This window comes from Mugil cephalus, chromosome 12, assembly GCF_022458985.1.
Source record: "Mugil cephalus isolate CIBA_MC_2020 chromosome 12, CIBA_Mcephalus_1.1, whole genome shotgun sequence".
NCBI lineage: Eukaryota > Metazoa > Chordata > Actinopteri > Mugiliformes > Mugilidae > Mugil > Mugil cephalus.
In genome coordinates this window covers 16200221-16226324 of record NC_061781.1, presented here as the reverse complement: position 1 = coordinate 16226324, position 26104 = coordinate 16200221, and the positions used below count along the sequence as shown (strand labels likewise).

Below are 26104 nucleotides of genomic sequence, written 5' to 3'. Positions count from 1 at the left end.
GTAACATCCATGCACGTTCCGTGTCAATTGAACAAAAATTATGTGAGGACATAGGTTTAAGTTTTACAGTTTTTGAAGTGAGTAATGGTTTGATAAGGTTACATATGTTCAATATTATCTTCAGACATTTGTAGTGTAGGAGATGTTTTTTTACCTGTTAGTTTCAACTGTGTCATTAGTTCTTAAAGTCATTAGAGACATGAACTTTAAATCATTGTTTTATTTTATGGCCCTGGTGCCCTGGCTTTTGGCTTTGTGCCCTCAAAAAAATTGACAACACAAAAGCCCAAGTAGCCTTGCCCCTAAAATGACGAAATTCCAGGCCTGGATTAGGTTCACCAAAAATCAAGCTAGGCCATAGATTACTACCCTTAAAAAACAACTGTATTTGAACGCAACACGGACAGATTGACCGATAGTGAAACCGAAACTCTCACTGTCGTCAAAGGGGTGTGTAGTTTTTATTTTGATTCAAATAAAACATATTCTGGACCTGGTACAATGAGAGTTGTGAGAACTGCTGAATTTATTTCAAACTCTGTAGTATTTTGACCGAAACATAGACCACCAGCTCAGGGTAGAAACAGATTTAGCATAGCGATCTCATGTACATCGGAATGTTTTCTTGGAGATTTTCAAAGTAAACGCGCAGACACGGATAGTCCAATGAAAGTAATTTCTTCAAAGACGTGACATTAACCAAAGTTCACGTGGAAGGATATGTTCAGTGGGAAATGAGTGGCTGTTACTGGTTGCCTCAATTTTGACATGGGAAAGAAAGCAACGTTTTGTATGTTTCTTTGTTGTTTTGGTGTCGTTGTTTGAAGCGGTGAAAAACACCAAATTTAACTTCTGAGAAGCAAATGACACCTTTGCTTTTCTTCACCAGCTGCAGTTAAACATTCTTAAGAACGATAGTTCATTAAAAAGTTTAAAAAAAAAATCAAATAATGGATATTACAAAATTATAAATACTGCGAGGGTTTTATTGTGAAGGTCCTTCATCCCGGATTCCCCGAAGATTTACTGCCTTTATTTTTCCGAGCCTCTGAAAGCCAGGTAACCTCTTCTCGAGAGTTTGACAAGTTTATACTCGTTGGACATAAACGACGATCCATGTTGGTTCATTTTGGGACAGCAACCTTTTAACTGCAGCTACTTCTGACGAAAAAATGAAAGTTAGCCTCAGGCACGTCAGTCACGACGGGTAGTAGTTTTGCTGAAATGATTTGTCGAATTATTCTGGCATACTGGATCCTAACCCCCTGCCTAGGTGAGTTTGACATTTATATTTTTTAGCCTAATATGTTTTGCGGACATGGAAACTATTGAAGTAAAGACTCTATCCCGGTTGACTTTGGCACAAAAAGTTAATCACTGATCTAATCTAAAAATCACATTCTTCTATGCAAAACTATGTTTCCTTGGTAGACTACTTACGTTACACTAGGACCTCAGGTAAAAAAAAAAAAAAAAAGAAAAGAAAGAAAATGAAACCAGTTTACTTTCTGATCTTTGTCAGTGAATAGGCTAATTCTACAGTGGCCTTTTTTGATAGTTGTATCATATACAACAATAGATACTGACGGTATAACAGGGAGTACACCTGGTTTGAATTCACAATAACACTTGCAGTTAGAATGTTCCTACAATTATTCCGCGAAACACGCTTTGTTGGTGTTTGATACAGCAGACATGATCGGTTGCATTCCTCCTATGTTCCTCCTAGATTCAACTCTCATCCTTGTTTTCAACACTAGGTGGGGTTATATCACTAAAATGGCTCACAAGTTAGTCATTGGTGTCATATATCTGTTAGAGATCGCCTCCTTGATTTTCTCCTGATTTACGCAGAGTCCTAAACTTTATATAGGAGGCCTGATTTAGTTTATTTTCAATGTATCACAGTCGTTACCCCTTCTTTTATTCTTACGTCATCCTGCATGCAGTCAATCTCTTGCCTCCATGTCTTTTCGTACCATTTTCAATGTCAGCCTAACAATGTCCCTACTTGGCAACTCACAGGTGGCAACTAATTTACATTTATTGTCATTAATATTATTAATACATTCCTCCTGTGTTGATCGGTATTCCTTCTCACGGATACCTGACAGGGAGATTCAACTGTCATCCTGGTTTTTATCACTGGGTGGGGTTATATCACTATAATGGCTCACAAATCAGTCATTGGTGTCATATATTTGTTAGAGATTGTCTCCTTGATTTTTATTGTCATTAATTAATTAATTGTTATCAATTCATCTGAAAATAATGATAGAAAAAATGGATTTCAAAGCCCATCATAATGTCCATGAATTTATTTTTAAAAAAGCTGAAATTCTCTCAGTGGAATATTTGGAATATTAAAATCAAATGGTTTACCCAAAAGGTGCAATCATTTATTTTTTTATATCATTTTCTTTCTACTGTCATGGAGAGTAGAGGAGATGCAAGATGCAGCTCAGGGAGGTTCCTACGAACAATAAATGATTCACGTTTGTGGTGTTCCACAGGTATTTCTATTTAAATTAAAGTCATTGTTGTTTAGGTATGAGGACCACCTGTTTATATCTGCTATCTGGGTCTGAACAGTTTGAACTATATCTATATTAAAAAACTAGCATGTAGACCCTTGGTCAAGGTTTGTCATTTGTCAGACAACTGTTGATTTAACAATAATTTAAATATTTGTCAGCCTGCACCAACATATTATGATCTCCTTGCAACGGATTCCAGCACAACCCCACTTCTAACTACAGTCTAAAAACTCTGATAATGTGTTGTATATTAGTCTTGATATTGTGTGGTCATCAAACCCTATAATATTACTACAAACATGTGGTCTCGTTTCTTCACCTCTCATTCTCTCTGTCTAGTTGCTGGACAGTCTACCACTTATGGACTGGTGGGAGGGACAGTGACCCTGAAGGCAGACGAGGATACCCCTGATGAAATTCTGTGGAAGCATAAAGGGAACAAAGTGGTGGAGTTTAGTGGCAATGAGCAACAGGAGTTCGGATCGTTTTCAAACAGGATCACTCTCGATTGGGGTTCTGCAGATCTCACAATCACTAACCTCAGATATGAAGACAGCGGAGAATATGTGTTGGAAGTATACAAGAACAGTAAATTGACAAAATCAGTTCTTTATCTGGAAGTCATTGGTAAGTTTTGTTAATATATATATATATTTTTTTAATTCTACTAACATTGGTACTTTAATTTAAGGGCATGGGTGTTGACAATTAACACCCATGCCCTTAACGTAATATATGAAAAAAAATTAGACCAAAGAATCAGTCTAACACACACACACACACACACACACACACACACACACACACACACACACACACACACACACACACACACACAAAAATGGTTTAGGAGCAAACCATGAAAAACAGCACAAGGTGTTGACCTGGCCTCAAAATTCACTACATCCCAAACTGATCAAGTATCTGTGGGATGAACTGGAACAAGCCTGATGCCCCTTCCCTCAATCCATTGGACCTAAAGTCCCCCACTAACTAATGTCCTTTCTCTGATGAGTCATGTATCAGTACTGCACTGTTTCCCATTCCAGTCTCACTCATTTCTTATGAAGTAGTGTGCTCTCATTGGATTTATCTGACAGATTAATAAATATGTCACGTCACCACCCTTAAGTTGGGAACTTCTGGACTAAACAGTGCACAGATGCACAGTTAAATACTACACTGCCTGGCCAAAAAGAAAGTCACTGCCTGGATTTAACTAAACAAATAGGTACGAGCCTCTTATCGGATAATTACTGCATTTCAGCTGGCAACAAGTTATTTAACCCCAACTGATACAATAGCTTCTCATTTCATCCATGTGGAAAGACACATCCTGTGGTAATGTAAAAGATGTTAGTCTGTTTGAGAAGGGTCAAATCATTGGCATGCATCAAGCAGAGAACAAACATCTAAGGAAATTGGGCCATTGGGTTAAGAACTGTCCTACACATTATTAAAAACTGGAATGATAGTGGGTGATGAATGTGTTTGAAAAAAGAACAGAGGTAGATAAATGGTCAAGGAATAGGTAGATCAATATAAAAACTATAATAAAACTAAATCAAATCAAACCGCCACTGAGACACCAAGGGAGTGAATTTACACAGGATAAACAAAGTCCATTTTCCAGGCAAAAATTAAGTTTCTTTGATTTATTCTCCATGGGCAAACAAACAAACAAAGAACAATGGCCCTTTGCCGCCTCTCTTGTCCTGGTAAAAAAAACCATCTGCCCTCCCAGGCGCCTGGCTCACCTGTGTCTGCCTACTCATATATGTAAATTCACCCAGTGCACTCCAGCTACCCAGTACCTTCAAAATAAAAGCATGGTTTAGTACCCAAATTAACTCAAAAAATACTTAATATCATAAATAAACTAAAAAGTGTATTCCCCAAACCCCAAAAAATAACTAAATAATTAAGTGATTAGGATATTACAAAGTAGCAAATAGCTCCGACACTAATGTTCTGCAAGGTAAAATGACTGTTGTTGAGTGTGGATGCTTTGTTTACACTTTTTGTTTAGCTGCTGCATCGTAAGCCTTTCCCTTTGAGGACGGTAATTTCAATCCTGAATTGTGTTGCACATGTCAGAATTGACAATAAAGTTGACTTGACTTGATCTTAGGTGGTGGAGAATGTAAACAACTGAGACGCCATGTGAAGATTCCCTAGTTATGTAACTTTATGAGCTATCGGTTATCTGGTTGCTGAAATGCTCCTTCATTTAATTTCATGTCTGTCTGATATATATATCTTTTGTGTGTGTGTTACAAGTACAGTTTGTTCAAGTGCAGTTTTATTTTTTTTTGTTTTGTACAGACAAAGTGGCCAAGCCGACAATATCCTGTAAGAAGAGCACAGACAGCAGCACTGACACATCTGAAATCCAGGCCACACTGACGTGCTCCTCAGAACCTGGACAGTTTCAGTCGTTATTAAAGTTTCAGTGGAGCTCACATGAAGAGCCTGGACCACATTTAACAATACCTCTAGGGGGTAAACTTGATGATGAAGTTTACACTTGTACAGCAAGCAACCCTGTGTCTGAAGCATCAACTACATTCACTGCAAAGGATTGCAACCTTGGTAAGATTTCAGAGATATCAGTTATACTTTATATTTATAATATAAATGATATGTGTATATTTGAAGACAATATGGTATTTACATAGGAGTTCATTTACATAGAATGTAGCTACCACTACTACTACTACCTGTGCCGACAAATTCATATTAAAAAATCTTGATTGCAGTGTCCTGCATTCTAATGTAATGTGTGCGTATTGTGTGGCTGCTATATGTGTGTGTGTGTGTGTGTGTGTGTGTGTGTGTGTGTGTACACATACATGTATGTATGTATATATATATATTTTTTTGTGTTTCTGTGCAGATGATCCAAATACTGACAGTGACAGTATCATTGGTATTGGTATTGGCGTTGGCGTTGTCTTAGCTATTGTCATTCCTCTGGCTCTGTTGTTGTTCTGCAAACTAAAGCATAAAGGTGAGATTAATATTGTGAAGAGACGGAATGGTATCATAATAGTACTTGTAAATCCCTCTCTGAGCTGTGTCCTCTATACTTCCACTCTGTTTGGACTGGAGGTATAATGGTACATGTTTATATACTGACTTTTATTTTTTTTTATATTTTCTGTATTGTGTTTTGTCTTGTGTATTTATGGACTTGAGTCTGGAATAAAATTTCATTCATTGTTATGTTCTCTTAAAGCTACAGGTAACTGCTGACTGTATGAGAAAGGTTCATTGTTATTTGAGGTTCAGAGATTATGTCAAAACTGCTAACATTATAGTAATATGTACTATAATAACAGACTGGTTTTATTAACTCCAACCTTCACTATGTACAGAGTGGCAATAAAACGCATCTTTCTGCTTTCTTCTTGATTCCAGCATGCTTTGCCAAAGGAAATGATGAGCAATGGGCATCTCATGGTGAAACAGGAGGTATGATGCTGCATTGTTATTCAGTGATCAGTAAGTAAATACTAAAACAGCAATCAGAAGTCCAGACTGCTGGAGGAGACAACATCACCTTTACTTAAATATCAGAAAATGACACCCAACTGAAAGAGTGTTTTGATGAACTGATGATTAATGAAATGAAATAGGGATATAAACATTTACAAACAGTTACAATTATACTATGTACATTATCACATTTTCAGGGTCCACAAATGATGAAAATCAGCCATGCCTCTCTGGCAATAAAGGACAAGGTAAGAGCCACTGAATGATTTGCTTTGATTTTTTTTGTTTTATTCACCTATATTAACTACTAGTAGCTGTAGACAAATTTACAACAAATATTTACAACAAATATCAACAGTTGCTATGAAAAATTTAAGTATTTTTGCGCTAGAACTGTGGCATAACCTTTTTTTTTTAAATGGCACGGAGAAACCGATTTTTAATGATGAAAATCAGTTACGCTTTTTGTTGTTTTCTTTCTAATTATCCTTTTGTTAATATTATCGATTTAATCAGGTCCATTGGCTGAAAGGGAGTCGTCTATACAGAGAAAAAGGGATATTTTTGTCGTTTTAGGCCTCAGATAATATCCATGACTACAGCATAGATCTTTATGTTTGTAGGTATCTTGTGTTGTAGCATACAACAGAGGTTATATATAACATACAGTAGTTAACACTAAATGTAATTCATAATCACTGATGCATTATATAAGGATGTTGCTGCACAAATATTTTTCTTGTTTTGAAATAAAATTACTTTAGCTTAATATATTGATCGTATAATAATAAACCTCACATTATTTGAATTAAAACCTCTGTGAAATTGATTGTTGCCTTAATTAACATTTGATGATTCATTATCCAGTAATTGTTTACCAACATTAAAATAATTTCAAATATGATCCTCTCAGCAGTCATCGGTAGTATGAAAACATTACAAGACTCGTGAGCTTAATAATTTGAACATTTTAATTTAGTTTTTTTTTGTTTATTTTCATAGTGTTTAACTGCATTCTTACTATTTTTACTTTATTTTTAAGACGTATTTTATGATTATTTTTTTTTCTGTATTTCAGAACTCATGAAAATGCCATTGATTAATAGTAATGTATTTTTACACTAAATAGTTTGTGCTCTTTTTGTTTTTTGTATCAGAGTCGTAGGCAGATGAGGATATGAAGCTAAAGTTTGTTAGTGAATTAATGATAATAGACAACGACCCTTGAATACTTGGGATTAAGAACTTTTGAGAAATGGATTGTTAACTTGACTTAATTATATTTATAATATGCAGAAAAACGAGGACGTTGAAACTAAATGATTATTTTTGCCTTAGATGGGACTTAAAAAATGAATGAGTTAATAAATGAAGTCATTTAGCTTCTGTCACTAATTTCATGAACCAAATGACTTTTGCTGCACTACCTGTTATTAACATCAATGTTCATGACTGTATTGTTTAATTCCAAACTCTCAATGTAGACACTGTATGATCTGATTCATTATTTTCTTTCTTTTTCCTGTTTCTTTTTCCCACAGAGAAAACTGTCTCAGACTGTGACCCTGAAACACACCAAATGTCATTTAAACAAAAAAGGGAAATATTTCAGCAAGGAGAGAAACCAGCTGGTATTTTTTGTTTATTGTATTAATGAATTCATAAAATTAAGTGATTAAGTTTCTGTCACTAATTTCAAGAACCAAATGACTTTTGCTGCACTACCTGTTATTAACATCAATGTTCATGACTGTATTGTTTAATTCCAAACTCTCAATGTAGACACTGTATGATCTGAATCATTATTTTATTTCTTTTTCCTGTTTCTTTTTCCCAACAGTCTCAGACAGTGACCCTGAAACACCCCAAATGCCGTTTGAACAAACAAGAGAAATGTTTGAGCGAGGACAGCCACCAGCTGGTAACTTTTGTTTATTGTATTAATAAGCAGTGATGGGAGTAACCGCGTTAAAATAAACGGCATTACTTTTTTCAGTAACGGGGCAATCTAACTAATTACTGTTTCCATCATTATAACTCCGTTTCCATTACTGAAAATTAAATGGGGCGCCTGACAGGCCTGACAGACTGTATCATTATAGAAGCTTCAGCTCAAAAACAAGTTTTCGATCTCTGAAGGGCAGAGATTGTTGTTCCCTTTTTTTTCAGTCAAACTAATCAAATGTGTTGTTACATGATCGTTAATGGAAGCGCAATGGAACGGCGACTGTGTTTGCATACAGCTTCTATAGTGATATTTCCCACATTAACGGAAAGGGAGGAGAGGGGGGATTTGGAGGCAGATATCGGGCTCTGTGCAGGACACGGTGATTTATTCTAATATCAGCAGCCTTTTGAAAGAGCGGGGGTTTGGCAGGTCCATTCTTCAGGTCATCAACAAACTGCAACTTTATCTGCAATGTACGCGATGACGTATGAGGGAAGAAAAAACAGGCACGCAGCTCTCACAGGTGGAGGTCCGACCCGGGACTTTTGCTAATGTGAAAGCCTTATCTGTCTGCCAGTTGGGGTCTGAGGGGCAATAAATATTAAAAGTTCTGTGTAAGTACGTGTAAATGCAATTCTACTCTATGCAACTGGCTTGTGAAACCTGCTAAGAAAAAAAATCAAATTATTAAACATATTTAAACTTAATAATGGCAGATGAGGATAAAGAATCAATGACGTCTCCTGCAAACGCTCCTCCTGTTTCCTCTGAAAACTCCATCTAAGGACACTTAACACAACGAAGACACTAACTCGGATCAGGACACTGGAGAAACTAAATAGAAAAACAATGAAAACTTTTCAAGATTCGTTCAGAGCTGTAGGGGCATATTTGAGCCAAAAAAGAGTAACGAAATAGTTACTTTCCCTGGTTTCCCTTTTTAAAAGTAACGTGCCCAACACTGTTAATGAGTTCATAAAATTAAATTTATGTCACTAATTTCATGAACCAAATGACTTTTGCTGCACTACCTGTTATTAACATCAATGTTCATGACTGTATTGTTTAATTCCAAACTCTCAATGTAGACACTGTATAATCTGATTCATTATTTTATTTCTTTTTCCTGTTTCAGTTCCACTCCCTGTGCCTAAGAAACCAATGAGAAACTCTATAATCAGCAAAGAAAATGTCGCCCAGCCCAGAGAACCTACAAAGGAAACAGTCTCACAGTGTGACCCTGCAGATCCTGAGAAGATGAATGATGTGTTGCCTGGTGCGTTGAACGATGATAGTGAGTACACACAATCTATTCTGCTACCATCCACTGCTAGTCAGTGTTGTTGAGTTCCATCATGACCAGTGTTGGAAGATGTAAATGCAGCTACACTGTTGAAATGAGCTGATTTAACCCAGCAAGAAGATGAGCTCAGCATCTGTCTTTCAGCCTTTGTTTCTTTAATGTCTCACCATCAACTAAGTCAATCAGATATTTAATCTTATCCAGCCTTTTACTTACTTTCCTTCTTCTTTGCTTCCCCCATAAACATATTCCTTGACCTTTTTGCCTCTGCGTCCTTAGATGGATAAAATGAATCATCCTTGACCAGTTCACACCCTGTTACATAATAATTACATTTATTAGCTTTGACAAGTCAAACTTCATTCCTACAATCGCAGCGTCTAACTTTGATTAACGTGATAATTACTTATTTACTTTAATACAGTCAGTTACTTTCTTAGATAATGGCTTCTTGGCTTTTGTCTTTTTAAACTTCCATGGAGGAAGATTTTATCTTAGTATTTAAACTTCTTTTGCAAATTCTTAGGAGATGACTGACTTTTAACTCAGTGTTTTTTACTCCTTTCCATCTGTTTCAGAGTCAGACAAAACGGCAGATGAGAATAAAGAATCAATGACGTCTTCTGCAAATGCTCCTCTTCTTGTTTTCTCTGAAAACTCTCCATCTAAGGACGCTGAACACAAGGAAGACACCAACTCAGATCAGGACGCTGGAGAAACTGAAGAGAAAAACAATGAGAACTTTTCAAGATCAGTTCAGATCCGTAGGAGCATGTTTGAACCAAAAACTGGAGGAAAAAACCCACCAGGTAATCTTTGTTTATTGTAATAGACAGTTAACCCCACCACTGAAATAGTTCATTGACAGACAATGACCCCTGAATACTTTAGATTCCGAGCTTTTTGAAAAATACATTTTAATCAAGTTAAGTTAATTATATCTATAATGTGTAAGAAAAATAGTAAATAGTTAAATCCCATGCTACATTTTCAAATTGCTTATTCTCAGAAGTTTAAGAGACACAAGAGGAAACACAGCAAGTTAAATGTGACCATCTGAAACCAAAAGGTTGTTATTTTAGCTTGTGTTGGGACTTAAAATATTTATGACTTAATAAAATGAAGCCATTAAGTTTCTGTCAGTCAACTAATTCTTGAAGAAAATGTCTTTTTTCAGCACCAGCTGTTACTAACATCAATTGTATAACATGAGTCATGAACATTGATGAACATTGATGTTATCTATCGTCTCTTAACATCATTTTGTTTCTTTTCCTCTGTTGCAGATGTTCCTAAAAAGCCGTCGGCTCCTGCGTTGAACGATGATAGTGAGTACACACAATCTATACTGCTATCATCCACTGCTAGTCAGTGTTGTTGAGTACCATCATGACCAATGTTGGAAGATGTAAATGCAGCTAAACTGTTGAAATGAGCTGATTTAACCCAGCAAGAAGATCAGCTCAGCATCTGTCTTTCAGCCTTTTGTTTCTTTAACGTCTCACCATCAACTAAGTCAGTCAGATATTTAATCTTATCCAGCCTTTTACTTACTTTCCTCTACTTTGCTTCCTCCATAAACATATTCCTTGACCTTTTTGCCTCTGCGTCCTTAGATGGATAAAATGAATCATCCTCGACCAGTTCACACCCTGTATCCATAATAATTACATTCATTAGCTTTGACAAGTCAAACTTAATTCCTACAATCGCAGCGTCTAACTTTGATTAACATTATAATTATTTATTTACTTTAATACAGTCAGTTACTTTCTTAGATAATGGCTTCTTGGCTTTTGTCTTTTTAAACTTCCATGGAGGAAGATTTTATCTTAGTATTTAAACTTCTTTTGCAAATTCTTAGCAGATGACTGACTTTTAACTCAGTGTTTTTTACTCCTTTCCATCTGTTTCAGAGTCTGACAAAACGGCAGATGAGAATAAAGAATCAATGACGTCTTCTGCAAATGCTCCTCCTCTTGTTTTCTCTGAAAACTCTCCATCTAAGGACGCTGAACACAAGGAAGACACCAACTCAGATCAGGACGCTGGAGGAACTGAAGAGAAAAACAATGAGAACTTTTCAAGATCAGTTCAGATCCGTAGGAGCATGTTTGAACCAAAAACTGGAGGAAAAAACCCACCAGGTAATCTTTGTTTATTGTAATAGACAGTTAACCCCACCACTGAAATAGTTCATTGACAGACAATGACCCCTGAATACTTTAGATTCTGAGCTTTTTGAAAAATACATTTTAATCAAGTTAAGTTAATTATATCTATAATGTGTAAGAAAAATAGTAAATAGTTAAATCCCATGCTACATTTTCAAATTGCTTATTCTCAGAAGTTTAAGAGACACAAGAGGAAACACAGCAAGTTAAATGTGACCATCTGAAACCAAAAGGTTGTTATTTTAGCTTGTGTTGGGACTTAAAATATTAATGACTTAATAAAATGAAGACATTAAGTTTCTGTCAGTCAACTAATTCTTGAAGAAAATGTCTTTTTTCAGCACCAGCTGTTACTAACATCAATTGTATAACATGAGTCATGAACATTGATGAACATTGATGTTATCTATCGTCTCTTAACATCATTTTGTTTCTTTTCCTCTGTTGCAGATGTTCCTAAAAAGCCGTCGGCTCCTGCGTTGAACGATGATAGTGAGTACACACAATCTATTCTGCTACCATCCACTGCTAGTCAGTGTTGTTGAGTACCATCATGACCAATGTTGGAAGATGTAAATGCAGCTACACTGTTGAAATGAGCTGATTTAACCCAGCAAGAAGATGAGCTCAGCATCAGTCTTTCAGCCTTTTGTTTCTTTAACATCTCCCCATCAACTAAGTCAATCAGATATTTAATCTTATCCAGCCTTTTACTTACTTTCCTCTACTTTGCTTCCTCCATAAACATATTCCTTGACCTTTTTGCCTCTGCGTCCTTAGATGGATAAAATGAATCATCCTCGACCAGTTCACACCCTGTATCCATAATAATTACATTCATTAGCTTTGACAAGTCAAACTTAATTCCTACAATCGCAGCGTCTAACTTTGATTAACATTATAATTATTTATTTACTTTAATACAGTCAGTTACTTTCTTAGATAATGGCTTCTTGGCTTTTGTCTTTTTAAACTTCCATGGAGGAAGATTTTATCTTAGTATTTAAACTTCTTTTGCAAATTCTTAGCAGATGACTGACTTTTAACTCAGTGTTTTTTACTCCTTTCCATCTGTTTCAGAGTCTGACAAAACGGCAGATGAGAATAAAGAATCAATGACGTCTTCTGCAAATGCTCCTCCTCTTGTTTTCTCTGAAAACTCTCCATCTAAGGACGCTGAACACAAGGAAGACACCAACTCAGATCAGGACGCTGGAGAAACTGAAGAGAAAAACAATGAGAACTTTTCAAGATCAGTTCAGATCCGTAGGAGCATGTTTGAACCAAACACTGGAGGAAAAAACCCACCAGGTAATCTTTGTTTATTGTAATAGACAGTTAACCCCACCACTGAAATAGTTCATTGACAGACAATGACCCCTGAATACTTTAGATTCCGAGCTTTTTGAAAAATACATTTTAATCAAGTTAAGTTAATTATATCTATAATGTGTAAGAAAAATAGTAAATAGTTAAATCCCATGCTACATTTTCAAATTGCTTATTCTCAGAAGTTTAAGAGACACAAGAGGAAACACAGCAAGTTAAATGTGACCATCTGAAACCAAAAGGTTGTTATTTTAGCTTGTGTTGGGACTTAAAATATTGATGACTTAATAAAATGAAGACATTACGTTTCTGTCAGTCAATTAATTCTTGAAGAAAATGACTTTTTTCAGCACCAGCTGTTACTAACATCAATGTTATAACATGAGTCATGAACATTGATGTTATCTATCGTCTCTTAACATCATTTTGTTTCTTTTCCTCTGTTGCAGATGTTCCTAAAAAGCCGTCGGCTCCTGCGTTGAACGATGATAGTGAGTACACACAATCTATTCTGTTATCATCCACTGCTACTGAACAGCCAGGTTTGGAAACTACATTATGTGAGCCAGATCTACACGAGTCAGTGTTGTTGAGTACCATCATAACTATCATAACTAGGAATGGGCATCGATAGGACTTTATCGATACTGATGCCATTATCACTTCTGCTTATCGATCTGATTCTTCATTGATTCCCTTATCAGTTCCTCCTGTGAATTTGTAGTCTGGAAAAAGTAGTTGTTCTTAGTTAATGGCTTCTTGGCTTTTGTCATTTTTAAATTTCCATGGAATAACATTTGGTTTACTTTCTTTATTTTTTATTTTTATTTTGCAAATTCTCAGCCTATGAGTAACGTTTTACTCTATTTTTTACTCTTTTCCGTCTGTTTCAGAATCAGACAAAAACTCAGATGATGATAAATAATGAATGACACCTTCTGCAAATGCTCCTCCTCCTGTTTCCTCTTAAAACTCTCCATCTAAGGATGGTGAACACAAGGAAGACACCAACTCAGATCAAGGAAAAGAATCCAGCGGGTTAGAAGAGGGGACCAGCCCTGAACAGAAAGGTGCAGAAGCATAAATGGTCCATGAGCCAAATTAAAAGCAAGCAGACATGGAAACACACTCAGGAGAAGACGACCAGGAGGACAGACATAAAAAAGTTTCTGAAGATAATGAACCAGATGTTGACAAAGAAGATGACAAAAAGGAAAAGAATATTCCTTTAGAAAACTCTCAGTAGCCTCAGAGCCTCATAACACCATGTGGTGTGTCACATCCACGCATGGGAAAGTACAACTTTAATGAAATGCTCTGTATATTATGTGTTAACCGACTGGTGTTTAGCTGTAGTGGTGTTGTCATTTATATTGTAGTTTAGTTTTCTGTTTGCTGTTACTACGTCTCTGTGTACAAATCTCTGTTAACATATTGAAGTATGTGGTATCTAGCGCTCTAATGCTCATGGTTTGATGTTTTAATGGTTAATCATATGGACTGTTGGAGCTTCAGGAGCTGTTCTACTACGATACAGACATGCTGAACGGTTGCAATGCAGTCTGGGATTTATAGTATCAATGGAGCGCAAAATACCTGGGGGCCAGTTCTGATAGATGATACAACACATTTGGCCTTGAGTTTGATGTGTGCCATAGGATGAGAGAATTTACCACAACTTAGCTGTCAGAGAGGAAGGATTCCTCCTGGCTGAACAAAACTGTTATTGGTAAGTATGTAAAAAAAATAAAATAATAATAAGGACAAAAATGAAATAGAAATGTTACTACTGCTTGTTCCTGCCATAATATGATATGTGCTGGCATATTGGCAGATGCAGTTACCACTGTTTTGTTACTGTACTAGACTGTTACTGTTACTGTTAGGCCACTGTTACTGTTATAATTGTTTTCCTATAAATGCATAAATCTGGTTGTTCTATATTAAAAACTCTTTATTACTATTAAATAAATCACTTTTTTTTCACAAATATGCACCACATGAAGTTTATTAGTTTATGTAAAACTATGTAATCCAAATGGATGGAAATTTCATATTCAATCAAAATACATATGTAAATATTTGGCCTGATATTTTTTGATTGTAATTTGCTGTTGGCCATTTTTACTCAGCTGACTATGTGTCAATATTTTTCAATCACAGTAGTAACATCCATGCACGTTCAGTGTCAATTGAACATTATGGAAGGACATAGGTTTAAGTTTTACAGTTTTCGAAGTGAGTAATGGTTTGATAAGGTTAGATATGTTCAATATTTTCTTTTCTTCAGACATTTGTAGAATGGAGATGTTTCTTTACCTGTTTGTTAGTTTCGACTGTGTCATTACTTCCGAAACTCATTAGAGATATGAACTTTAAATCATTGTTTTATTTTATGGTCCTGGTGCCCTGGCTTTTAGCTTTGTGCCCTCAGAAAAATGACAACACAAAAGCCCAAGTAGCCTTGCCCCTGGCCCCTGGCCTGGATTAGGTTCACCAAAAATCTAGCTAGGCCATAGACTACTACCATACAAAACAACTGTACGCAACACGGAGAAATTGACCGATAGTGAAACCGAAACTCTCACTGTGATCAAAGGTGTGTGTAGTTTTCATTTTGATTCAAATAAAACATATTCTGGACCTGGTACAATGAGAGTTGAGAGAACTGCTGAATTTATTTCAAACTCTGTAGTATTTTGACCGAAACATAGACCACCAGCTCAGGATAGCATCAGGTTTAGCATAGCGATCTCATGTACATCGGAATGTTTTCTCGGAGATTTTCAAAGTAAACGCGCAGACACGGAGAGTCCAATGAAAGTAATTTCATCAAAGCCGTGACATTAACCAAAGTTCACGTGGAAGGATATGTTGAGTGGGAACTGAGTGGCTGTTACTTGTTACCTCAATGGGAAAGACAGCAACGTTTTCTCTGTGGTGTTCGTGTCGCTGTTTGAAGCGGTTATGAAACACAAAGTTTACCTTCGGAGAAGCAAATGACATACACTTGTAAGAACGGTAGTTCATTTTAAAAAAGTTCAACATATCCAAATAATGCAGGGGTGTCAAACTCAAAATTTAATAAACGCAAAACGTCGCGGGCCACAATATTTTTTTGTTTTTTGTGCATTTGTTTATATATAAAGTATAGCCACATAAAGCATTTTTTGGTCATAGTTTGGGGTGTGCATGCCATGCATTTGATAATAATACAAAAAAGGAAAATTTTGAAAAATAAAATAAAATAAAAATTACTATTAATGCTTTGGGTCAGGTTGAGGAGGGTCTACCATTGATATGATGATTTATTTACATATTTTTGTGCCAGACCCTAAGTATTTGGGTCCTTGTTCAATTGTTAAACGAGTTATTATATTTCATTTTTCAATACTTCATTCTTTTCGTTGCTAATGTACTTATCAATTGTATTTTGTCTCAACCCCTTATATTATATGTAAACAGATATTCTGCCTCCCACCTGTCCGGAAAGCTCCTGTTTTCTGCCTGGTGTAGCTGTCCTGATTGACGCGCCGCCAGCAGAGCATTATGGGATTTGTAGTGTCAGCGATACATGCGCTGTATAGACTACCACTGGCGGACCAGCTCTGGTAGTCATTTGGTATTTGGTCTCGCCAAATATACTGCCGACTAAATTTGGAGAGTTTGACACCTATGAACTAATGGATATTAAAAGTATATATTAAAAAAAAATAATGCTTTGGAGGTGGGAGGAAACCCACGCAGACACAGGACAGGGCTGGACTTGAACTTGTGCCAACGTGCCGTCCAAAGTACATAGACTACTCGTTGAAGATAAACGACAATCTGTGTTGGTTGACTTAGGGACAGCAACCTGTTAAGTGCAGTTACTTCTGCCGAAAAAATGAAAGTAAACCTCAGCCACGTCAGTCACGACGGGTAGTAGATTTGCAGAAATGATTTGTCGAATTATTCTGGTATACTGGATCCTAACCCCCTGCCTAGGTGAGTTTGACATTTATATTTTTAGCTTAAGACTTTTTTTTTATGGACATGAAAACTATTGAAGTAGAGACTATCCCGGTTGACTTTGACACTAAAAGTTAATCATTGATCTGGATATCATAGTTGGCTATGCAAAACTATGTCTCCGTGGTTACACTAGGACCTCAGATAAAAAAAAAATAAAAAATAAAAAAAAAGTTTACTTTCTGATCTTGTGAATCAGTGAATAGGCTAATTCTACAGTGGCCTTTTTTGATTTGCGTAATACAAGACTACACTTGGTTTAAATGTACATGTAGCTTACACCTGCAGTTAGAATCTTATAACTTATAACTGTTGCTGCAATTATCCCACATTTTTGTTTTATGCGCTGTTGATATTTCTGATACACCAGACAAGATCAGCGAACATTCCTCCTGTGTTCATGGGTATTACTTCTCACGGATACCTGACAGTCATCCTTGTGCTCATCACTGGGTGGTTATATAACTAAAATGTCTCACAAGTTAGTCATTGATATCATATATCACTTAAAGATGGCCTCCTTGATTTTCTCCTGACTTACACAGAGTCTTGATCTTTGACCCCTAGCCATTATTCTTAAGTTTATAGGAGGCCTTCGTTAGTTTCTGTTCAGTATATCACTACGTCATTAAAATCAAATGGTTTACCCAAAAGGTGCCATCAGTTTTTTTTTTTTTTATGTCATTTCCTACGAACAATAAATGATTCATGTTTGTGGCGTTCATCTGGTATCTCTGTTTAAATTAAAGTCATTGTTGTTTAGGTATGATGACCACCTGTTTGTATCTGCTATCTGGGTCTGAACAGTGTATCTATATTTATATTAAAAAACAATAATTTAAATATTTGTCAGCCTGCACCAATATATTACAATCTCCTTGCAACAGATTCCAGCACAACCCCACTTCTAACTAAAAAACTATGATAATGTGTTGTATATTAGTCTTGATATTGTGTGGTCATCAAACCCTATAATATTACTACAAACATGTGGTCTCGTTTCTTCACCTCTCATTCTCTCTGTCTAGTTGCTGGACAGTCTACCACTTATGGACTGGTGGGAGGGACAGTGACCCTGAAGGCAGACAAGAATACCCCGGATGAAATTCTGTGGAAGCATAAAGGGAACAAAGTGGTGGAGTTTAATGGCCAAGAGGAACTTGTGTTCGGATCATTTTTAAACAGGATCACTCTCGATCCGGGTTCTGCAGATCTCACAATCACTAACCTCAGATATGAAGACAGCGGAGAATATGTGTTGGAAACATACAAGAACAGTAAATTGACAAGATTACATTATTCTCTGGAAGTCATTGGTAAGTTTTATTTTATACATATTATGCTACTAACATTGGTACTTTAATTGTGTAGTTGGGCGCTGGTGAGTTACTATTTCAACACCCATGCCCTTAAAGCAATATATGTGTTCTTAGTAAACCACGCTAAACTACACACAGTTGAAACAATGCCAGTCATGGAGTACACTGTTAGAACTTGTAAAAGTAAAGAAGTAAAGGAGAAAGCAATGTAGAGGAATGCAGAGATATCTGGAGGAACAGTCAGACTTTGCTACAAATTCTTAACTTGGGCAACAAAGCATGGGGCTGATATAACAACTGTACAAGGCTGATACAACACCTTTCCACACATACAGCAATACTACACGGTTTACTATTTCAGCCTCATTTCTTATGAAGGTATGTGCTTTTATTCTTCATTGACTGACAGATTAATAAATACTTCACTTCTGGACTAAACAGTGGTAAAACTACAGTACATTGATTTTGATGCACAGTGAAATACTAGAAGTTTACCTTCGAAGGTTTCGGAAGGAGACATTTACTTTGTTGTGTTGGTACTTAAGTTAAAGTTCTGAGCAAGTGTTGCATTGTACCTACCGGTTTATCAGTTTATCATCTCTTAACATGTCACCTATTATGCATTTTATTGTTAGTATATTTCTTTTATCAGACAGACTTTGTTCTCTCGAATATATTAGTCATTTGGGCAAAGTAGGTTTGTGTAGGTTTAGATTTACACCTCAACATTGATTCACTTTTCAGATGTGAATCAATGATGAGGTCTTAAAAAATATCAGTATCAGTTTAAAGGTATGTTATAGTAAGAATTTCTTCAAAGTCGCCAGACTCCACTGACAAAAAGAGTCATTTTACCTCACTGGACACAGGAGTTTCTGATCTACCAGCAAAACAATCACTGATTGGTTCATGTTATTGTGCTACTTTGGTGTGTTAACATTAACAAGGTAGCATCTGAATCAGTGTGTTAAAACATCAAAGTCACACACCAACATCATGCTCTGCCAGGTGAAATGACTGTTTTCACTTTGAAGGCTTAAGTTTCTCCAACTACTGTAGTTAATAGATTGGCCATGTCGCATTTAACCTCATGCATCACTACCCCAAGGAAACTGAAGTATCCCTTTAAACCACTACTAAATAATTTTAGCCCATACTGTAAAAGTAGTTTACATTTAGAGTTCATCTGTTTCCATAATCATAAAACAGCATATTTAACAGAAAAGGCAATTTTTTTTTAAACATTGAACATTTTTTCGTAGCTTTAGTTCACTTTGTAGTGTGTGGACAAATCAATATTTTTTAAACAGTAAAACAATGGTACAAGAAAGCCCTCTGTTGAGTTTTGTGGTAAGAAATTTAAGCACAAGAGACACATCTTAGACTTAGTAGTTGGGAATGTAAACAGCTGAGATGCCAAATGGTAGATTCCCAAGTTATGTAACTTTATGAGCTATCAGTTGTCTGGTTGCCAGAAATGTTCCTTCATTTAATTTATTGTCCGTCTGATATATATATATATTTATGTGTGTCAGTACAAATGCAGTTTGCCATCGTTTATATTCTTTTGTTTTGTACAGACAAAGTGGCCAAGCCGACAATATCCTGTAAGAAGAACACAGAAAGCAGCACTGACACATCTGAAATCCAGGCCACACTGACGTGCTCCTCAGAACCTGGACGGTTTCAGTCGTTAATAAAGTTTCAGTGGAGCTCACATGAAGAGCCTGGACCACATTTAACAATCCCTCTAGGGGATAAACTTGATGATGAAGTTTACACTTGTACAGCAATCAACCCTGTGTCTGAAGCATCAACTACATTCACTGCAAAGGATTGCAACCTTGGTAAGATTTCAGAGATATCAGTTATGCTTTATATTTATAATATAAATGATATGTGTATATTTGAAACCAGTGTGGTGTTTACATAGAAGTTCATTTACATAGAATATAGCTACCACTATTACTACTACCTGTGTCAACAAATTCATATTAAAAAATCTTGACTGCAGTGTCCTGCATTCTAATGTAATGTGTGCATGTTGTACATTGTGTGGCATCTACAGAAGTTGCTGAAGTTTTATTTTTGTCTTTCTGTGCAGGAAGAAGCTCAGGTGGTTCGAATGACGGTATAGGTATAGGTATAGGCATTGCCATTGCCGTTGCCGTTGCTGTTGCCGTTGCCATTGTAGTGGTTTGGTTCTGCAAACGAAAGCATAAAGGTATGGTTAAAAGAAATGACTAGAACAAACTGATAGGCTATATATTCTCCATGTAATCTTGAAGCTACAGGTAACTGCTGCCTATATGGGAAAAGTTCATTGTTATTTGAGGATCAGAGGTTATGTCAAAACTGCTAACATTATAGTAATATGCACTATAAAAACAGACTGCTGGTATTATTGACTTCAGCCTTCACTATGTACAAAATGGCATTAAATCACATTGCTTATTTCTGCTTTCTTCTTCTGTTGTCTCACTCTTGATTCCAGCATGCTTTGCCAAAAGAAATGATGAGGAACGAGCATCCTATGAATCAGAAGGTATGATTCAGTGATCAGTAAATAAATACTAAAACAGCAATCAGAAGACCAGACTGTTGGAGGATACAATGTCACATTTATTTATTTCTCTGTCATCTATGTTCTCTTTCATTTAAACTCCTAAATTTAGTTTGTATTTTAATCTGTTTCAGGGTCAGAAAACCAGAGAGGCCAAACTCCTAGCAGAGCGCTCACATCTGTGTCTACTCAGCCACTTCGGCCTTATGCCAAAAATAATCCAAGTAAGTGTCAAGACTCTTTCAACTATCGTAAAGAACAAGCTGTTAATCTGTTAATGCTGTGTGTGTGTTTATATGTATATAAAATGTGGTTTTAGACAGAAACTGCACCCAATTGAAAGAGTGTCTGATGAACTGATTAATGCAAATTAAATAGGGATATAAAAGTTACAAGACAATTACAATTTTGCACATTATCACATTTTCAGAGTCCACACATGATGAAGAAAGTCAGCCACTCCTCGCTGACAAGATGGGACAAGGTAAGAGCCACTGAACGACTTGTTTTTTAATTTTGACCTATATTAACTACTAGTAGCTGTAGACTGTAGAGTTTACAACAAATATTTACAACAAATATCAACAGTTGCTATGAAAAATTTAAGTATTTTTGCACTAGAACTGTGGGGAAAATCTTTTTTTTTTAAAATGGCATTGAGAAACCAATTTTTAATGAAATGAATCAACCTCCACCAGTTCACACCCTGTACCCATAATAATTACATTTATTAGCTTTGACAAGTCAAACTTTATTTCTACAATCGCCGCATCTAACTTTGATTAATATTATAATTATTTATTTACTTTAATACAGTCAGTTACTTTCTTAGATAAAGGCTTCTTGGCTTTTGTCATTTTTAAACTTCCATGGAGTAAGATTTTATCTTACTATTTTAACTTCTTTTGCAAATTCTTAGCAGATGACTGACTTTTAACTCAGTATTTTTTACTTGTTTCCATCTGTTTCAGAGTCTGACAAAATGGCAGATGAGAATAAAGAATCAATGACGTCTTCTGCAAATGCTCCTCCTCTTGGTTCCTCTAAAAACTCTCCATCTAAGGACACTGACCGCAACAAAGACACCAACTCAGATCAGGACTCTGGAGACACTGAAGAGGAAAACGATGAAATCTTTTCAGGATTAGTCCAGAACCGTAAGGCCCTATTTGAGCCAAACACTGGAGGAAAAACCCCACCAGGTAATCTTTGTTTATTGTAATAGACAGTTAATCCCACCACTGAAATAGTTCATTGACAGACAATGACCCCTGAATACTTTAGATTCCAAGCTTTTTGAGAAATATATTTTTAACCTTGTTTAGTTAATTATACCTATACTATGTAGGAAAAATAGCAAATAGTTAAATCCCATGCTACATTTTGAAATTGATTATTCTCAAAAGTTTAAGAGACACAAGAGGAAACACAGCAAGTTAAATGTGACCATCTGAAACCAAAAGGTTGTTATTTTAGCTTGTGTTGGGACTTAAAATATTGATGACTTAATAAAATGAAGACATTAAGTTTCTGTCAGTCAACTAATTCTTGAAAAAAATGACTTTTTTCAGCACCAGCTGTTACTAACATCAATGTTATAACATGAGTCATGAACATTGATGAACATTGATGTTATCTATCGTCTCTTAACATCATTTTGTTTCTTTTCCTCTGTTGCAGATGATGCTAAAAAGCCACCGGCTGCTGCGTTGAAAGATGATAGTGAGTACACACAATCTATTCTACTATCATCCACTGCTAGTCAGTGTTGTTGAGTACCATCATGACCAGTGTTGGAAGATGTAAATGCAGCTAAACTGTTGAAATGAGCTGATTTAACCCAGCAGGAAGATGAGCTCAGCATTTGTCTTTCAGCCTTTTGTTTCTTTAAAGTCTCACCATCAACTAAGTCAGTCAGATATTTAATCTTATCCAGCCTCTTACTTACTTTCCTCTACTTTGCTTCCTCCATAAACATATTCCTGACCTCTTCAACTCTGCCATGATGTGTGTGGTGACATCACTGAGCTTGTTTTTGTTCCTAGCTGAAGACCTGTAGTTGGTGGTGTGTGATGAAAGCATCATGCACGTCCTGTGGGTGATTATACCCAATTAACCCCAATTACATAGTGCCATGAAGTGGGAATGGAAGTGTGCACTACTTTCTATTACTGTACAGACACAGATTCACTATTGATTGTTAATTTATAACATTTCAGAATTTTTGTGGTTCCAGAGAAGATGATGAAATGAATCAACCTCCACCAGTTCACACCCTGTATCCATAATTATTACATTTATTAGCTTTGACAAGTCAAACTTTATTTCTACAATCGCCGCATCTAACTTTGATTAACATTATAATTATTTATTTACTTTAATACAGTCAGTTACTTTCTTAGATAAAGGCTTCTTGGCTTTTGTCATTTTTAATCTTCCATGGAGTAAGATTTTATCTTACTATTTTAACTTCTTTTGCAAATTCTTAGCAGATGACTGACTTTTAACTCAGTATTTTTACTTGTTTCCATCTGTTTCAGAGTCTGACAAAATGGCAGATGAGAATAAAGAATCAATGACATCTTCTGTAAATGCTCCTCCTCTTGGTTCCTCTAAAAACTCTCCATCTAAGGACACTGAACGCAACAAAGACACCAACTCAGATCAGGACTCTGGAGGAACTGAAGAGAAAAACAATGAAATCTTTTCAGGATTAGTCCAGAACCGTAAGACCGTATTTGAGCCAAACACTGGAGGAAAAAACCCACCAGGTAATCTTTGTTTATTGTAATACACAGTTAATCCCACCACTGAAATAGTTCATTGACAGACAATGGCCCCTGAATACTTTAGATTCCAAGCTTTTTGAGAAATACATTTTTAACCTAGTTTAGTTAATTAAATCTATAATATGTAAGAAAAATAGCAAATAGTTAAATCCCATGCTACATTTTGAAATTGATTATTCTCAAAAGTTTAAGAGACACAAGAGGAAACACAGCAAGTTAAATGTGACCATCTGAAACCAAAAGGTTGTTATTTTAGCTTTTGTTGGGACTTAAAATATTTATGACTTAATAAAATGAAGCCATTAAGTTTCTCTCAGTCAACTAATTCTTGAAAAAAATGACTTTTTTCAGCACCAGCTGTTACTAACATCAATTGTATAACATGAGTCATGAACATTGATGAACATTGATGTTATCTATCGTCTCTTAACATCATTTTCTTTCTTTTCCTCTGTTGCAGATGTTGCTAAAAAGCCACCGGCTGCTGCGTTGAAAGATGATAGTGAGTACACACAATCTATTCTACTATCATCCACTGCTAGTCAGTGTTGTTGAGTTCCATCATGACCAATGTTGGAAGATATAAATGCAGATAATCTGTTGAAATGAGCTGATTTAACCCAGCAAGAAGATGAGCTCAGCATCTGTCTTTCAGCCTTTTGTTTCTTTAACGTCTCACCATCAACTAAGTCAGTCAGATATTTAATCTTATCCAGCCTCTTACTTACTTTCCTCTACTTTGCTTCCTCCATAAACATATTCCTGACCTCTTCAACTCTGCCATGATGTGTGTGGTGACATCACTGAGCTTGTTTTTGTTCCTAGCTGAAGACCTGTAGTTGGTGGTGTGTGATGAAAGCATCATGCACATCCTGTGGGAGATTATAACCAGTTAACCCCAGTTACATAGTGCCATGTAGTGGGAATGGAAATGTGCACTACTTTCTATTACTGTACAGACATAGATTCACTTTTGATTGTTAATTCATAACATTTCAGAATTTTGTGGTTCCAGAGAAGATGATGAAATGAATCAACCTCCATCAGTTCCTACCCTGTATCCATAATAATTACATTTATTAGCTTTGACAAGTCAACCTTTATTTCTACAATCGCAGCATCTAACTTTGATTAATATTATAATTATTTATTTACTTTAATACAGTCAGTTATTTTCTTAGATAAAGGCTTCTTGGCTTTTGTCATTTTTAATCTTCCATGGAGTAAGATTTTATCTTACTATTTTAACTTCTTTTGCAAATTCTTAGCAGATGACTGACTTTTAACTCAGTATTTTTTACTTGTTTCCATCTGTTTCAGAGTCTGACAAAATGGCAGATGAGAATGAAGAATCAATGACGTCTTCTGCAAATGCTCCTCCTCTTGGTTCCTCTAAAAACTCTCCATCTAAGGACACTGAACGCAACAAAGACACCAACTCAGATCAGGACTCTGGAGGAACTGAAGAGAAAAACAATGAAATCTTTTCAGGATTTGTCCAGAACCGTAAGACCGTATTTGAGCCAAACACTGGAGGAAAAAACCCACCAGGTAATCTTTGTTTATTGTAATAGACAGTTAATCCCACCACTGAAATAGTTCATTGACAGACAATGACCCCTGAATACTTTAGATTCCAAGCTTTTTGAGAAATACATTTTTAACCTAGTTTAGTTAATTATATCTATAATATGTAAGAAAAATAGCAAATAGTTAAATCCCATGCTACATTTTGAAATTGATTATTCTCAAAAGTTTAAGAGACACAAGAGGAAACACAGGAAATTAAATGTGACCATCTGAAACCAAAAGGTTGTTATTTTAGCTTGTGTTGGGACTTAAAATATAAATGACTTAATAAAATGAAGACATTAAGTTTCTGTCAGTCAACTAATTCTTGAAAAAAATGACTTTTTTCAGCACCAGCTGTTACTAACATCAATTGCATAACATGAGTCATGAACATTGATGGACATTGATGTTATCTATCGTCTCTTAACATCATTTTGTTTCTTTTCCTCTGTTGCAGATGATGCTAAAAAGCCACCGGCTGCTGCGTTGAAAGATGATAGTGAGTACACACAATCTATCTATCTGCTATCATCCACTGCTAGTCAGTGTTGTTGAGTTCCATCATGACCAATGTTGGAAGATGTAAATGCAGCTAAACTGTTGAAATGAGCTGATTTAACCCAGCAAGAAGATGAGCTCAGCATCTGTCTTTCAGCCTTTTGTTTCTTTAACGTCTCACCATCAACTAAGTCAGTCAGATATTTAATCTTATCCAGCCTCTTACTTACTTTCCTCAACTTTGCTTCCACCAAAAACATATTTCTTGGCCTCTTCAACTCTGCCATGATGTGTGTGGTGACATTACTGAGCTTCTTTTTGTTCCTAGCTGAAGACCTGTAGTTGGTGGTGTGTGACGAAAGCATCATGCACATCCTGTGGGAGATTATAACCAGTTAACCCCAGTTACATAGTGCCATGAAGTGGGAATGGAAGTGTGCACTACTTTCTATTACTGTACAGACACAGATTCACTATTGATTGTTAATTTATAACATTTCAGAATTTTGTGGTTCCAGAGAAGATGATGAAATGAATCAACCTCCACCAGTTCACACCCTGTA

General features: G+C 36.0%; 1 protein-coding gene across 21 annotated transcripts in view; it reads left to right on the top strand.

Annotated features, from left to right (window-relative positions):
• Positions 1 to 26104, top strand: part of LOC125017405 (uncharacterized protein DDB_G0290685-like) — a 65820-nt gene that overhangs the window by 28511 nt on the left and 11205 nt on the right. For 14 of the 21 annotated variants that reach the window (XM_047600504.1, XM_047600499.1, XM_047600498.1 and 11 more), the window contains exons 1-19: positions 1023 to 1273; positions 2877 to 3164; positions 4863 to 5129; positions 5434 to 5547; positions 5958 to 6011; positions 6233 to 6283; positions 7577 to 7666; positions 7876 to 7956; positions 9119 to 9277; positions 9865 to 10095; positions 10573 to 10614; positions 11203 to 11433; positions 11911 to 11952; positions 12541 to 12771; positions 22363 to 22404; positions 23223 to 23453; positions 23932 to 23973; positions 24792 to 25022; positions 25501 to 25542. In XM_047600504.1, the coding sequence (XP_047456460.1) occupies positions 1225 to 1273; positions 2877 to 3164; positions 4863 to 5129; positions 5434 to 5547; positions 5958 to 6011; positions 6233 to 6283; positions 7577 to 7666; positions 7876 to 7956; positions 9119 to 9277; positions 9865 to 10095; positions 10573 to 10614; positions 11203 to 11433; positions 11911 to 11952; positions 12541 to 12771; positions 22363 to 22404; positions 23223 to 23453; positions 23932 to 23973; positions 24792 to 25022; positions 25501 to 25542 (2518 nt within the window). In that variant the 5' untranslated portion in view covers positions 1023 to 1224. Of the gene's footprint in view, positions 1 to 1022; positions 1274 to 2876; positions 3165 to 4862; positions 5130 to 5433; positions 5548 to 5957; positions 6012 to 6232; positions 6284 to 7576; positions 7667 to 7875; positions 7957 to 9118; positions 9278 to 9864; positions 10096 to 10572; positions 10615 to 11202; positions 11434 to 11910; positions 11953 to 12540; positions 12772 to 16343; positions 16777 to 17828; positions 18117 to 19699; positions 19967 to 20223; positions 20344 to 20613; positions 20665 to 20816; positions 20907 to 21112; positions 21167 to 21653; positions 21885 to 22362; positions 22405 to 23222; positions 23454 to 23931; positions 23974 to 24791; positions 25023 to 25500; positions 25543 to 26104 lie in introns of those variants that run through there. The other 7 variants (XM_047600490.1, XM_047600489.1, XM_047600493.1 and 4 more) reach the window with 6 other exon arrangements.